We start from the raw sequence: 15,798 nt of genomic DNA, 5'->3' as shown, positions 1-15,798 counted from the left end.
GAGGAAGCAGATGTTTTATTTTATTATTTTTGTACACAAACACATAAAACTGAAAGCCAGCGAGGCTGGTGATTGGCAGCCGTGCTGGAAAACAATGAAACCGCCGCACTTTGAAGCTCCATCCAGCAATTTAACCGACAATTAATAAAAAATGCATTTTACTGAAAGTTTTCTGAGGCGGCTTTGAGTTCCATTCCCAGCAATGGTGGAATGTAATTAGCGCTCGGCTTCCTGAACGCAGGGGGTCATCTTAGACGGATCGGTGGAAAAGAGTGAAAAGGTCCCCGGTTCTGGAAGAAAGGGAAAAAAAAAAAAAACATATTCAGAAAATGTAAAGAAGTCCATTAATTTCCATGGCAAAGGGAAAATGGAGAATCGGCGCAATTATGACCGCGCCGCGCCCACCAATAATGGTCCATTAGCAGCGATCTGACACAAACGTTCGTCAGCTCTGCCGGCCGCTTAATTGTCTTCTACATTAATTATTTATATCAGCGCATTCTTCACTCCCGGCCATTTCAGAGCCGTCTCCACCAATCATCGCTCAACGACTTGTGGTCAGAATTATGGGGAGCGGCCCGGAGATCGATGGAGGAGCTCAGAAACACTTCAATGTCTTCACACTGACAGACCGGCCATTAGATGGACTCTATATGTTACGTATCCCAACGACTCTTCTTACCATCCTCACTCCCTTCTCCTTTCCTCTCCTGGCCTCTACTCCCATTTACTCCCCTCTTCCAACCCATGTACTCTGCTCTCCTTTCCTCTCCTGGCCTCTTCTTCCATGTGCTTCCCTCTTCCAACCCATGTACTCTGCTCTCCTTTCCTTCCCTGGCCTCTTCTTCCATGTGCTTCCCTCTTCCAACCCATGTACTCTGCTCTCATTTCCTCTCCTGGCCTCTTCTCCCATTTACTCCCCTCTTCCAACCCATGTACTCTGCTCTCATTTCCTCTCCTGGCCTCTTCTCCCATTTACTCCCCTCTTCCAACCCATGTACTCTGCTCTCCTTTCCTCTCCTGGCCTCTTCTCTTATTTGATCCCCTCTTCCAACCCATGTACTCTGCTCTCCTTTCCTTCCCTGGCCTCTTCTCCCACATGCTTCCCTTTTTCTAACCCATGTACTTGGCTCTTCTTTCCTCTCCTGGCCTCTTCTCTCATTTGCCCCCCTCTTCCAACCCATGTACTCTGCTTGCCTTTCCTCTCCTGGCCTCTTCTCCCATTTGCCCCCCTCTTCCAACCCCTGTACTCTGCTCTCTATTCCTAACTTCTTCTTCCATTAGCTTCCCTCTTCCAATCTATGTACTCTTCACCCATTTGCCCCCCTCTTCCAACCCACGTACTCTGCTCTCCTTTCCTCTCCCAGCCTTTTCTCTCATTTTCAACCCTCTTCCAACCCACGTACTCTGCTCTCCTTTCCTCTCCCAGCCTTTTCTCTAATTTTCAACCCTCTTCCAACCCACGTACTCTGCTCTCCTTTCCTCTCCTGGCCTCTTCTCTCATTTTCTCCCCTCTTCCAACCCATGTACTCTGCTCTCCTTTCCTCTCCTGGCCTCTTCTCTCATTTTCTCCCCTCTTCCAACCCATGTACTCTGCTCTCCTTTCCTCTCCTGGCATTTTCTAACATTTTCTCCCTTCCTCCAACCTATGCACTCTGCTCTCCTTTTCTCTCCTGGCCTCTTCTCCCATCTTCTCCCTAATTCTGACCCATGTAACCTGCTCTCCTTTCCTCTCCTGGTCTCTTCTCTCATTTTCTCCCCTCTTCCAGCCCATGTACTCTGATCCATCATTTTTACTTACTCCAACCCAACTGCAATATCCAGCCACAGGTTCTCACCTCATTTAAAGTTCCCCGGGGCCAACCCTTTCTTTTATGTTTACATTGGGATGGAGGTGTGCTACTGAGGCACCAGACCATTCTCCTGTTGTCTCTTAACCACTTTACCACTGGTCACTGGGCTGCTACTGCGGCAAAGAGGCTCGTTAAGGTCTGGCGACGTAGACCTACGTCACCAGACTCTCCCGTCTCTCGGCGGCGCGCGCCACCAGAGGCTCGCTCCCGCTGTATTCAGTCACAGAGGGAGTCGGGCCAGGGGAGGAGAGGCGGTGATCACCGCTCTTCCCGAATCGTCGGGGATCGAGTGAGGAAATCCACCCGCTTCTGTAAACAAAGCAGGCAGATCTCCTCTGTGACAGGCAGGGACAGATTACAGGATTCAGCATAGCTAAATCTGTGATCTCTGTCTGTGTCACACAATCCCCTCCCCCCACACACGTCAGTAAGCACCAGGCATACATTTAACCCCTTGATTACCAATAAAGTTAACCCCTTCCCTGCCAGTGTCATTATTACAGTAACAGTGCATATGTATAGCACTGATTACTGTAGTAATGTCACTGGTACCCCCAAAAGTGTCAAAAATGTCAGTTAGGGGTCCGATCTGTCCGCCGCAATGTCGCAGTCCCGCAAAAAATCACTGATCGCCGCCATTACTCGTAAAAAAAAATAAACGATAAAAATGACATAAATCTTTCCCGTAGTAAATGCAATAAATTTTGCGCAAACCAATCAAAATACGCTTATTGTGATTTTTTTTACCAAAAATATGTAGCAGAAAACAAATTGGCCTAAAATGTTAAAAGATTTCGATTTTTACATTTTTTTGGGAATGTTATATATCAGAATGTAAAAAATATTGTTTTTTTTTTTCAAAATTGTCGCTCTTTTTTTCAAAAATTAAAATTGGTGATCAAATACCACCAAAAGAAAGCTCTATTTGTGGGAAAAAAAGGACATAAATTTAATTTGGGTACAGCGTCGCACGACCGCGCAATTGTCCGTCAAAGTAACGCAGTGCCGAATCGCAAAATATAGCCTGGTCAGGAATGGGGTAAAATCTTTCGGTCTTAAAGCGGTTAAAAATACGCTCATTGAGGATTTTTTTGTCAAAGACATGTAGCTAAATACATTTTGGCCTAAATATATGACAAAAATTGAATATATTGGATATTTTTTAAATGTCAAAGTAGAAAATGTCAATTTTTTAGCAAAATTTTCGTTCTTTTTGCATTAATATTGCAAAAAATGAAAAGCGCACAGGTGATTAAATACCACCAAAAGGAAGCTCTGTTTGTGGGAAAAAAAGGACGTAAATTTCGTTTGGGTACGGCGTTGCATGACCGCGCAATTGTCAGTTAAATTCGTGCAGTGCCAAGTTGCAAAAAGTGGCCTGGACGTAAAGCAGGAAAATCCTCCGGTGGTAAAGTGGTTAAACCCCCCCCCCCCTCCCAAGTTGTAGAATTACTCACTCTTATAGCAGGCGGGTGCGGTGAAGTTGCCATCCCGGCATTGGCTCTGTACCGTGTAGGCGCATTTTTGTTCCTTATTCTTGCAGAAATACGCCAGGATGTCGCCATGCTGAATCTGCTGACCTGCAATCTCATCCACCCGCGTCCTTCTTCCATTATGGAGAACGGTGGCCTTGGGCGTGGTCACATGACACGGAGCTGTACGTTATTAGAAAGCAATACTGAGTCACCTTAAAATAAACCAATTACAACCCCCCCCCCCTTCCCAAAAATCCAGAATGGCCATGTAATGATGATCAGGAGGTTCCTGAGATATAATCCTGACTTTCCTTATAAAAGTCAGTGTGGGGCCCGCCCCCTCCGCAGGTATCAGAGACATAAGGTCCGGGATAGGAGGACTCACCTCTGCAGGCGGGCTTCTGGGACCACTCTCCGTCTTTGTCACAGAAGGATATTCGGGGGCCATCCAAGGCGTAGGGCGGGTTACAGCCGTAGCTCACCGATTCTTTATAATTGTACTTCCGGTAGAGAGCAAAACTCATGTAGCCGTTTGTTATCTCCGTCGGACGGTTACATTTCACGTCTGTGGAAGCAGGAGAGAGAAAAAAGATACAAAAAGATCTATTTATAACAATTCCGCTGCACAAAGGACTCAAATACTATCTCACCTGTCACCAATATTCCCTTATATGGGTATTTCCTATGTTTGCTGGCTCCATCCAGTGGCCAAAATGCGGTATTTTCCTGATTGAGGTATGTCAGGAGAATACTACATTATGGCCACCGGGTGGAGCTGCCAATCATAGGAAATAAACATCACATTATTACATTATTGCACAATACGCAGATTGCTAGATCAACTATCAACTGCGGTATCCGGAGACAAAGACTACATTTTACAGACAGTCCCAAAAATAGTGCCTCAGCCCCCCCCCCCCCCCCAGGTTGCCTGGACAAGGTCATCTAGAACCCAGGGTGAGCATGCCAAATTACGCCCCCCCCCAGATGTACGAGCATTTTATGTCAGCAAACCCCCCCCCCCCCAAAAAAAACAAAAAAAAAAACAAGTGCTAATGTTTGCCTAGCTTAATCCCCCCCCCCCCCCCCAAGAACAGAACAAAATTCCCCCTTCCTAGCAGTGGCGGAGCTAGACTTTTAAAACAGGGGTGGCAAAGGGGTGGCTAGGTATTATTTTGGGGGGTCAATATACAAAGTGTAATTTAGTGTCAGATTCGTCCACCGCAATGTCGCAGTCCCTCTAATGATCGCTGCCATTACTAGTAAAGACAGGATACAGGTGGTGGTGATCAGAGGATACAGACAGGATACAGGTTTGCCCCCAATGATTATTGCAGAGTGCCACAGCAATGCACCCAATGATTATTGCAGAGTGCCACAGCAATGCCCCCAATGATTATTGCAGAGTGCCACAGAAATGCCCCCAATGATTATTGCAGAGTGCCACAGCAATGCCCCCAATGATTATTGCAGAGTGCCACAGAAATGCCCCCAATGATTATTGCAGAGTGCCACAGCCTTGCCCCCAATGATTATTGCAGAGTGCCACAGCAATGCCCCCAATGATTATTGCAGAGTGCCACAGAAATGCCCCCAATGATTATTGCAGAGTGCCACAGAAATGCCCCCAATGATTATTGCAGAGTGCCACAGCAATGCCCCCAATGATTATTGCAGAGTGCCACAGAAATGCCCCCAATGATTATTGCAGAGTGCCACAGCAATGCACCCAATGATTATTGCAGAGTGCCACAGAAATGCCCCCAATGATTATTGCAGAGTGCCACAGAAATGCCCCCAATGATTATTGCAGAGTGCCACAGCCTTGCCCCCAATGATTATTGCAGAGTGAGACAGCAATGCCCCCAATGATTATTGCAGAGTGAGACAGCAATGCCCCCAATGATTATTGCAGAGTGCCACAGAAATGCCCCCAATGATTATTGCAGAGTGAGACAGCAATGCCCCCAATGATTATTGCAGAGTGAGACAGCAATGCCCCCAATGATTATTGCAGAGTGCCACAGAAATGCCCCCAATGATTATTGCAGAGTGCCACAGCAATGCCCCCAATGATTATTGCAGAGTGCCACAGCATTTGCCCGCAATCATTGCAGAGTGCCAGCGTCGTCGTCCCCCCCCCCCCCCCCAATGAGACCGGCTTACTTACCTCACGGACGGACGGTCATCACAGCAGCTTCTCATCGGTCCGCGGCTCCCTGCATCTTCTCAGTCCTCCCGCCGGCGCCTCCTCGACCAATGGCACGGCATTTGCCATTCGGCCAATCAGGAAGCGGGAGGACCCGCTCCCTGATTGGCCGGAGGAGGATCCATGTGACAATAGCGAATTTTCATTCGCTATTGTCACAGAATGGGCGGGCTCGGCTTCGGGACGCACTGTTCTGCTGCTCCCTGACCCTGGCCGCCAGCTTAGAGGGATCAGCCGGTTCTGCGAACCGGCTGATCCCATCCCACCACTGCCTGTGATTCCTCCGCTGTCAGCCTGGATCGGGGTGGCAACAGGGGTGGCAGGGACTTTTTCTGGGGTGTCAATTGACACCCCAGCTAACCCTCTGGCTCCGCCACTGCTTCCTAGCACAAATCCTTCACCCCTCAAATTTCCCCTCCGAGTACAAATACTCCCCCTCCCCACTCCAAATCTCCCCTCCCAGCACAAATTCCTCTCCCCCAATCCCCTATCCTAAAACAACCCCCCCCCCCCCCCAAATTCCCTTCCTAGCACAAATGCCCACCAATCATCCTTCCTAGCACAAACCCCCCCCCCCCCCCCCCAATCACCACTTCTAGCACACTTCCCCAAATTTCCCCTCCTAGAGCAATTCTTACCTCCTGCCCCCCCCCCCTCTTCCAAATCCCCCATCCTAGCACAAATCCTCTCTCCCCCATCTCCCCTCTACATACAAACCCCCCTCCCCCGCATCACCACTTGCACAAATCCTCTCCCCCCTAAATACAACCCCCCCCAATCACCACTTCTAGCACACTTCCCCAAATTTCCCTTCCTAGAACAATTCTTACCCCCTGCCACTCCCCCCCTTCCAAATCCCCCATCCTAGCACAAATCCTCTCTCCCCCATCTCCCCTCTACATACACCCCCCCCTTGCATCACCACTTGCACAAATCCTCTCCCCCCCCCCTAAATACAAATCCCCCCCCCCCCCAAATCACCACTTCTAGCACACTTCCCCAAATTTCCCTTCCTAGAACAATTGTTATCTCCTGCCACCCCCTCCAAATTCCCCATCCTAGCACAAATCCTCTTCCCCCATCTCCCCCTCTAAACACAACCCCCCCCCCACTCAAATCACCACTTCTAGCACACCTCCCCAAATTTCCCCTCCTAGAACCAATCATACCTCCTGCCACCCCCCCCTCTTCCAAATCCCCCATTCTAGCACAAATCATCTCCCCCCGTTTCTCCTCTAAGTACATATTCCCCCACCCCCCAAAATCACCACCTCTAGCACAAATCCTCTTTCCCCATCTCACCTTTAAACACAACCCCCCCCCCCCCAATTACCACTTCTAGTACACCTCCCCAAATTTCCCCTCCTAGAACAATTTTTACCTCCTACAACCCCCCACCCCCCACCCCCTCCAAATCCCCCATCGTAGCACAAATCCTCTCCCCCATCTTCCCTCTAAATACAACCCCCCCCACCCAAATCAGCACTTCTAGCACACCTCCCCAAATTTCCCCTCCTAGAACAATTTTTACCTCCTACCACCACCCCACCCCCCCCCCTCCTAGCACAAATCCTCTCCCCCATCTTCCCTCTAAATACAACCCCCCCACACCCAAATCGCCACTTCTAGCACACCTCCCCAAATTTCCCCTCCTAGAACCATTCTTAGCTCCTGTCACCCCCCACCCCCAAATTCCCCCCTCTCCTTGTGGTGCACCTGAACTTCACAGTGCCAAGGGCAGCTGTCCCTCCTGCCCACCCCTTGTCCCAGAAATGCCCCCCTCCTTTTATAGGACTGCTCGCCTCCGATTCACGTGCTTCTTACCCCGACACTCAGGGACGACACTCCAGGTTCCATTCTCAGTACAGGTGACATTCTGGTTTCCGATTAGGACGAGGTTCTGCAGACAGCGGTATGTCACCACGTCCTGGTAGATGGAAATGTTATTTCCTCGTGGCGTGTAGTGGTCAATCTCGGCAGATTTTGGTAGCGGAGGATGGGGACAGGTCACCGCTGGAGGAAAGGAAAATATTCCCAGAATTATTCACCAGTATACAGCGTAAAAAAATAAAACATTCGTAAAGTATTTGGGAATAGCTTCATGGATTTAGTGTGATGGAGGTTCCCCCTGCTCACTCCACCACTCCTATTAATAAAGAACACTATGGAAAATGTGAATGTTCTCAGGCTATTCTTTCTCTAGTTCGAAAGTATTCATTCACAGAAGTAGAAGAATACTGTGCCCCGTGGCCACTAGAGGGCGCTAATGATCATAGAAAATAAATATTCATTGACTATTATCTTCAGCTCCATCTGGTGTCCATAATGTGGTCCTCTACTATTATCTTCAGCTCCATCTGGTGTCCATAATGTGGTCCTCTTCTCTTCAAAGACATATTACTGATCTGAAGGCAAAGATCTGGAGGAGAACTGCCTGTCTGCCCAGGGACCTAATTTTATCCCAGCATTATTTGTGTGCAGCAGATATCCTTGCTGAAGAACATGTGTATCAAGCACAGTCCGAATCCGGCCTGCCAGACCACTTCATGTGGCCCTCGCACCTCTCCTGCAGCTGCGGCACTCCCCACCTTGTCTCAGTAGTTGGCAGCATAGAGGAGGACAGAACCCCTCCTACAGATCCTGCGCCTCTCTGTGCAGCCACAGCACACTCTTGTATCTGCCTCCCCTGGTCTCAGCATTCAGCAACAGAGAGGAGGACAGACCTCCTGCGCCAGATCCTGCACTTTTCTGTGCAGCCGTAGAAAGACTCGTCTCCACCCCACCTTGTCTTAGCAGTCGGCAGCAGAGAGGAGGAGAGAGCTTCTCCTACAGATCATGCACTTATCTGTGAAGCCACACCACCCCCTTGCCTCCACCTCCACAGATTTCAGCTGACTCCAGCCCTCCTCTTGTCCTCCTCCAGACCCTGCACTATTTGCTTCCCAGCTCGGCAGCAGCGCAAGGTAAGGGGGTGCACTGTGATGTAAGGGAGGGTGGGGGGCTCTTGACTTCTGATGAAGTGGGTAGGACAACAGGTAAAGTGCTGCAACCCCAAAATCCCATAAGAGTTGACAGGATGAGATCAAGACATCTGTCCTCGGACAGTCACCCAGTACGGGACATCCAAAGATCCAACAATAAAGTAACAACCCGGCACCAGGACATCTCAACATAAAAACTGTTACTTTTTTTTTTATCCATGGAAATATAAAAATGGAATCAGTACCTGACAAGATTAATGCGTTTCAGCCTCCGATATAAGCCTTAGTCATAATTATGACTAAGGCCTTTGTAGGAGGCAGAAACACATTCATCTTTACAGGAATTGATTCAATTTCTATGTTTCGACGGATAAAATAAAGTAACGGTTTTTATTTCGAGATGTCTTGGTACCGGATTTTATATTTTCAATCTGATAAAAGTGGGGGCTCTTAACATTGGATGTATGGGAGGGGGGTGGGGTGCTCTGGCCATCTAGTCTTACAGATACAACTAGCTCTTTGAGGGTGACCAAAATGCTGATGCGACCTGCGATGAAAATTGAGTTTGCACCCCTGCTGTAGAACATCCTTTGGACCCTGTAATTCTACCAGTGATTCCCAACTCCGCCCATTAAAGTCCCCCTGCAGTCAATTTATTGAGCTTTATTCAGTTTAATGATGGCCACCATTGGTCTCCCGGACAGAAAGAACTTCTGAAATCTAAAGTGTGGATTTGAGGGGGTCACGAAGCTCTGAAAGATCGGCAAGAGGCTGTAGTCCTGCTCTGAGGCCCTGGGAAAGCCTTGTGTGATCTGACTAAGAAGAAGGGGAACAGTGCGCATTTCATTTTAGGCCCCATTCACACTTGTGTGACTCGTCATAGTTTCCTTTGTTTTTTCATTTTCCAACGAATCCCACATTTTCAGAACGATTCTAAATAAAATCGGTTGAAAAATGATCGACCGATTCGAATTCTGTGTGAAGAATAGCTGGTTGTTAAGGAGCTGGCTGGGAAGCCATGTTGAGGGCATGTGGCCCCTGGTATGGTTCAGGAGGGGGGCGGGTGCTCACTTGTTCCCCCCCCCTTCCTGAACTTGCGGGCTGCATGCCCAGATAAGGGTCTGGTATGGATTTTGAGGAGGACCCCACGCCTTTTCAAAAAAAAAAAAAATTGTCATGGGGTTCTCCTTAAAATCCAAACCAGACCTGAAGGGTTCCCCCCCCCCCCAAATTCCATAACTGGCCCTTCGGGTCATGTTTGGATTTTAAGTTGAACCCATTGCTAAAATGTATAAAAAAAAAACGGTGTGATTTTCTCCCCAAAATCTATAGCAGACCCTTATCCGAGCATGCAGCCTGGCAAGTCAGGAAAGAGGGGGGACAAGCAAGCATTCCTTGTTAAAGAGGGTTTCAAAATTCCGATAAGCCCCCTGTCTGCAGACCCCCACAACCACTGGCCAGGGCTGTGGGGAAGAGGCCCTTGTCACTATAAACATGGGGACAAAGTGCTTTGGGGGAGGGGCCCCAAAGCACCCCCCTCATGTTGAGGGCATGTGGCCTGGTATGGTTCAGGAGAGTGGGTGCTTGCTTGCCCCCCCTCTTTCCTGACCTGGTGGGATGCATGCTCAGATAAGGGTCTGGTATGGATTTTGGGAGAAACACCACAACGTTTTTTTTTAGTGTCCCTCGTTAAAGGGGGTTTCAAGATTCCGATAAACCCCCATCAAACCCCCATAACCATTGGCCAGGGTTGTGCGCAAGAGGCCCTTGTCCCTATTAACATGGGGACAAGGTGCTTTGGGGGAGGGGATGTGTGGCCTGGTATGGTTAAGGTGGGGGCTGCTTGCTTGCCCCCCCCCCCACCCCGTTCCTGACCTGGCAGGCTAAATGCTCAGATAAGGGTCTGGTATGGAGTTTGGGAGGGGACCCCAAGCCTTTAAAAAAAAAAAATTGCCATGGTGTTCTCCTCAAAATCCATATCTTTGCCCCCCCCCCTTTCCTGACCTGGTGGGGTGCATGCTCAGATAAGGGTCTGGTATGGATTTTGGGGGGGATTTCACTACTTTTTTTTTTTTTAATTTGCCATGGGGTTTTTCTTATAATCCATAACAGACCCGACGGTTCTCCCCCAAAATCCATAACTGGCCCTTCAGGTCTTGTATGGATTTTAAGTTTATTCAATGCCAAAATGTAACAAAAAAAACGGCGTGGTGTCCCTCCCAAAATCCATACCAGACCCTTATCTGGGAATGCAGCTTGGCAAGTCAGGAAAGAGGGGGGACAAGCAAGCGTCCCTCGTTAAAGGGGGCTTCAAGATTCTGATAAGCCCCTTGCCTGCAGACCCCCTACAAGACCTGGCCAGGGTTGTGGGGAAGAGGCCCTTGTCCATATTAGCATGGGGACAAGGTGCATTGGGGGAGGGGTTTGGATCAGATAAGGTCTGCATGCTCAGATAAGGGTCTGGTATGGATTTTGAGGGGGATCCCACACCTTTAAAAAAAAAAAAAATTCCAAGGGTTTCTCCCTAAATCCAGGCTAGACCCAAAGGGCCTGGTATACACTTGAAGACAGGGGGGGGGGGGGGGGCATGGCACTCTTTTTTTATTATTTTTCATTGCCGGTGTTCTGCCGAAAACTCCAACTTGCCGAGAAATCCATCAACGTTACTTCCGCTGACTGTACACCAGGAATAATTGGAGATTTCGACCACTTGGTGTTTTCACAGAATGCCGGCAGCCTTTACACTCCGGTACATGCTATAATGAGTGGATATTGTTAGTCCGCCAGCTAGTTGTTGCTGCCTTGGAGGCGGCCATGTTTTTGGTTACTAGCGGGCGGACTAACAATGTCCGCCCGTTCTGTGAAAACACCAAGTTGTCGAAATCTCCAATTAAATATGATGTACAGTCACCGGACGTGACGTGATTGGAGTTCTCGACAGACCACCGGCATTCTTTTGTTTACATTCAGCTCTCGGTGGGAAAGCCCGCTGACGGCTGATAAGTCATTGGTTGTTAAGGACACAGCTGCCGTCTTCGCGGCCCGCTCCTTATCAACCAGCTATTCTTCACACAAAATTTGAATCGATCGATTAATTTTCAACTGATCTGAAGTCGAATTGTTCTAAAAATGTGGAATTCGAATACAAAATAAAGAAACCAAATGAAACTAAACTCATTTTTCCATTCTGCACATGTCTAACGACTTTCTAGAGCACAAACAAAAAGATCGCATTGGTCAAAACCAAAGTGGTAACAAAGTTACCCTCATCCAAAGTCGCATCAAAGTCACATCAAGTCGCAGGTAAAGTTACAATGGAAATCGCACGACTTTGAGGTCGCACAAGTGTGAATGGACTCTTAGCGCAGTTGCAGTGTTTACTGAAGAACATAAGTTGATATCGTCTCAGGATTTGCTCGTTAATTTACCTTCACAGACCGGCATCTTCTGGCTCCATTTCCCGCTTTCTAGACACTCGCTGTCATTGGCTCCACGCAGGATGTACCTGGGGGAGGGGACACAGCACATGTAGCCAATCAGGAGCAATAGTTCAGCATTAGGTGCCATTGCAGAATTATAGGTGTTCTGTGTCTGGCCCGATATTCCATTCAATGTGATCTGATCCTGCCCATCCTCTTCTAGATACAATGTTACCTACCGTGAGGGGAAAAAGTATTTGCTCCCCTGCTGATTTTGTACATTTGTCCACTGACAAAGAAATGATCAGTCTATAATTTTAATGGTCGGCTTATTTTACCAGTGAGAGACAGAATAACAACAAAAATATTCAGAAAACGCATTTCAAAAAAGTTATAAACTGATTTGCATTTTAATGAGTGAAATAAGTATTTGATCCCCGATCAATCAGCAGATTTCTGGCTCCCAGGTGTATTCTATACAGGTAAGGTAACAAGCTGAGATTAGGAGCACTCTCTTAAAGGGAGTCCCCCTAATCTCAGCTTGTTACCTGTATAAAAGACACCTGTCCACAGAAGCAATCAGTCAACCAATCAGATTCCAATCTCTCCATCATGGCCAAGACCAAAGCGCTATCCAAGGATGTCAGGGAGAAGATTGTAGACCTACACAAGGCTGGAATGGCTACAAGACCATCAGCAAGCAGCTTGGTGAGAGGGTGACAACAGTTGGCGCGATTATTCGCAAATGGAAGAAACACAAAATAACTGTCAGTCTCCCTCAGTCTGGGGCTCCATGGAAGATCTCACCTGATGGAGTTTCAATGATGATGAGAACGGTGAGGAATCAGCCCAGAATTACACGGGAGAATCTTCTCAATGATCTGAAGGCAGCTGGGACCGTAGTCACCAAGAAAACAATTGGTAACACACTACGCCGTGAAGGACTGAAATCCTGCAGTGCCTGCAAGGTCCCCCTGCTCAGGAAATCACATGTACAGTCTGTCTGATGTTTACTAATGGACATCTGAATGATTCAGAGGAGAACTGGGTGAAAGTGCTGTGGTCAGATGAGACCAACATTGAGCTCTTTGGCATCAACTGTTTTGAGGAGGAGGAGGAATGCTGCCTTTGACCCCAGGAAAGTCTTCCCCACCGTCAAACATGGAGGTGGAAACATTATGCTTTGGGGGTGTTTTTCTGCTAAGGGGACAGGACAACTTCACTGCATCAAAGGGACGATGGACGGGGCCATGTACCCTCAAATCTTGGGTGAGAACCTCCTTCCCTCAGCCAGGGATTGAAAATGAGTTGTGGATGGGTATTCCAGCATGACAATGACCCAAAACATACCGCCAGGGCAACAAAGGAGTGGCTCAAAAAGAAGCACAATAAGGTCCTGGAGTGGCCTAGCCAGTCTCCAGGCCTTAATCCCATAGAAAATATGTGGAGGGAGCTGAAGGTTCGAGTTACCAAACGTCAGCCTGGAAACCTCAATGACTTGGAGAGGATCTGCAAAGAGTGAGACAAATTGAGATGTGTGCAAACCTGGAGGCCAACTACAAGAAACGTCTGACCTCTGTGATTGCCAACAAGGGTTTCCCCACCAACTACTAAGTCATGTTTTGTGAAGGGGTCAAATACTTCTATCACTCATTAAAATGCAAATCAATTTATACATTTTTTGAAATGCGTTTATTTTCTGGATATTTTTGTTGTTATTCTGTCTCTCACTGGTAAAATAAACCGACCAATAAAATTAAAGACTGATCATTTCTTTGTCAGTGGGCAAACGTACAAAATCAGCAGGGGATCAAATACTTTTTTTCCCCACTGTATGATACTACAAGTCAGTTCCTATGGTTCCAGAAGTGCTAATTGGACACCGGCCGTCGCTCACTGTGAGGACCCAATCCAGTACAGAGGAGGACAATAACATTTCCCAGAACCAATAATCATTATTTATTAATCATGGGTCACATCAAAATCCCAATGACTCCGTCTTCAATCATCATCAATCATCACCTTCAATCATTTTTTATTGGTGTAAAAGGATAAAATGAAACAATTGCTGCCAAAACGTTTCCTGTCTGATCATCTCCCCATCGATTCGGCCTCAGATCAATTGACTAGTGAATGGAAAGTGCCCTGACACGGATCTATTGATTTGTAGAATTGATCGGAGAGGACTGGAATATGAAAGAGTCAGTCTGAACCTGCGGCCACAGGCACGATCAAATGTCCATTTAAATCAACTAAAAGTATTCCAGGGCCATCTAACCAATAGGTGTTCAATGTCATTGCTTTTATTTTTTAAGTAGCCACAGCCTGAATAGAAAGCCATACCCTGCCAGCATGGTGTAGAGAAGGCTCCTTGCTCTCTGTGTAAAAGCAGTGGTCTCTCTGTAGAGGTCTGACCGCCTCCTGCTGAGTCAGAGCTGGAGCTTTCCAATCAGCAGAAAGCATAAGCATTGTTTATTGGAGATCTATATCTATCTCAGCAGGGGGAGTGACTGACCTCTGCAGAGAGACCACTGCTTCCACAAAGAGAGCAAGGGTCCTTCTCTTCACCATGCTGGCAGGTGACAGGCTATTATATTTAGACCTAAGGTGCACTTTAATTAAAACTTAAGTCTGGAGCTTTTCCCTTCCAACCCCTGCCCCCTCCCCACTCCTAAGAACCCCCCCATGTTTAAAAAAAAAAAAAAAACATAAAAAAGTTTGTATACCTTTTTCCTGCAGCCTTCTGGCTGGTCTAGTGATACTTGGGAGCTTACTTTTCTTTTTCATTGACTCTGGGTGGTGGACATTGGTCCTGGACTGGGCAACGCACATGTAATGACGTGAGAGTACCGCTCAGTCCTGGAGTGCTGTGAGCCAAGCCCAGGTGATATTGCGCCCCCTAGGGGGTATGTATACAACAGGCTAGGTTTACAGGTAGAGGGCAGAATGATAGACTGTCATTATGCCTAAAGTGGACCAACGGCATGAGGAGAAAGCCAGGAATAGTGCTAGACTAAGGAGGAAGCCAGAGAAAGCACTGGACTGAAGAGGAAGCCGGAAACAGCACTGGACCGAGGAGGAAGCCAGAGATAGCACTGGACCGAGGAGGAAGCCAGAGATAGCACTCGACCGAGGAGGAAGTCAGGGATAGCACTGGACTGAGGAGGAAGTCAGGGATAGCACTGGACTGAGGAGGAAGTCAGGGATAGCACTGGACTGAGGAGGAAGTCAGGGATAGCACTGAACTGAGGAGGAAGTCAGGGATAGCACTGGACTGAGGAGGAAGCAGGGGACAGCACTGAACTGAAAAGGTAGCGGGGGAGAACACTGGACAGAGAAAGAAGCCAGGGACAGCACTTTACTGAGGAGAAAGCCAAATTTAGCACTGGACCGAGGAGGGAGCCAGGGACAGCACTTTACTGAGGAGAAAGCCAAATTTAGCACTGGACCGAGGAGGGAGCCAGGGACAGCACTGGGCTGAGGAGGAAGCTGGGGACAGCACTGGAATAAGGAGGAAGCCGGGGACAGCACTGCACAGAGGAGGAAGGCAGAAATAGCAATAAACCGAGGAGGAAGCCGGGGACAACACTGGACTGAAAAGGCAGCCAGAGCCAGCACTGGGCCGAGGAGGGAGTCGGGGATAGCACTAAAGTAAGGAGGAAGCTGGGGACAGCACTGGAATAAGGAGGAAGCTGGGGACAGCACTGGAATAAGGAGGAAGCTGGGGACAGCATGGCACAGAGGAGGAAGCCTGAAATAACAATAGACTGAGGAGGAAGCTGGAGACTGCACTGGACTGAGAAGGCAGCCGGGGTCAGCACTGGGCCAAAGAGGGAGTCGGGGACAGCAGTAGGCTAAGGA

The 15,798-nt window shown here is 48.2% G+C and overlaps 1 protein-coding gene across 2 annotated transcripts in view; it reads right to left on the bottom strand.

Annotated features, from left to right (window-relative positions):
• APOH (apolipoprotein H) overlaps positions 1-15,798 on the bottom strand; it is a 46,859-nt gene continuing 31,061 nt past the window's right edge. For both annotated transcript variants that reach the window (XM_082272112.1, XM_082272113.1), the window contains exons 4-8: positions 11,947-12,023; positions 7,362-7,550; positions 3,714-3,893; positions 3,311-3,508; positions 1-290 (exon numbers count right to left, since the gene is read on the bottom strand). In XM_082272112.1, coding sequence (XP_082128238.1) covers positions 217-290; positions 3,311-3,508; positions 3,714-3,893; positions 7,362-7,550; positions 11,947-12,023 — 718 coding nt within the window. In that variant the 3' untranslated portion in view covers positions 1-216. The remainder of the gene's footprint in view (positions 291-3,310; positions 3,509-3,713; positions 3,894-7,361; positions 7,551-11,946; positions 12,024-15,798) is intronic.

The sequence above is a fragment of the Pelophylax lessonae genome (assembly GCF_965119305.1).
Source record: "Pelophylax lessonae genome assembly, chromosome: 11".
NCBI lineage: Eukaryota > Metazoa > Chordata > Amphibia > Anura > Ranidae > Pelophylax > Pelophylax lessonae.
This window is presented reverse-complemented; position numbering and strand designations above follow the sequence as displayed.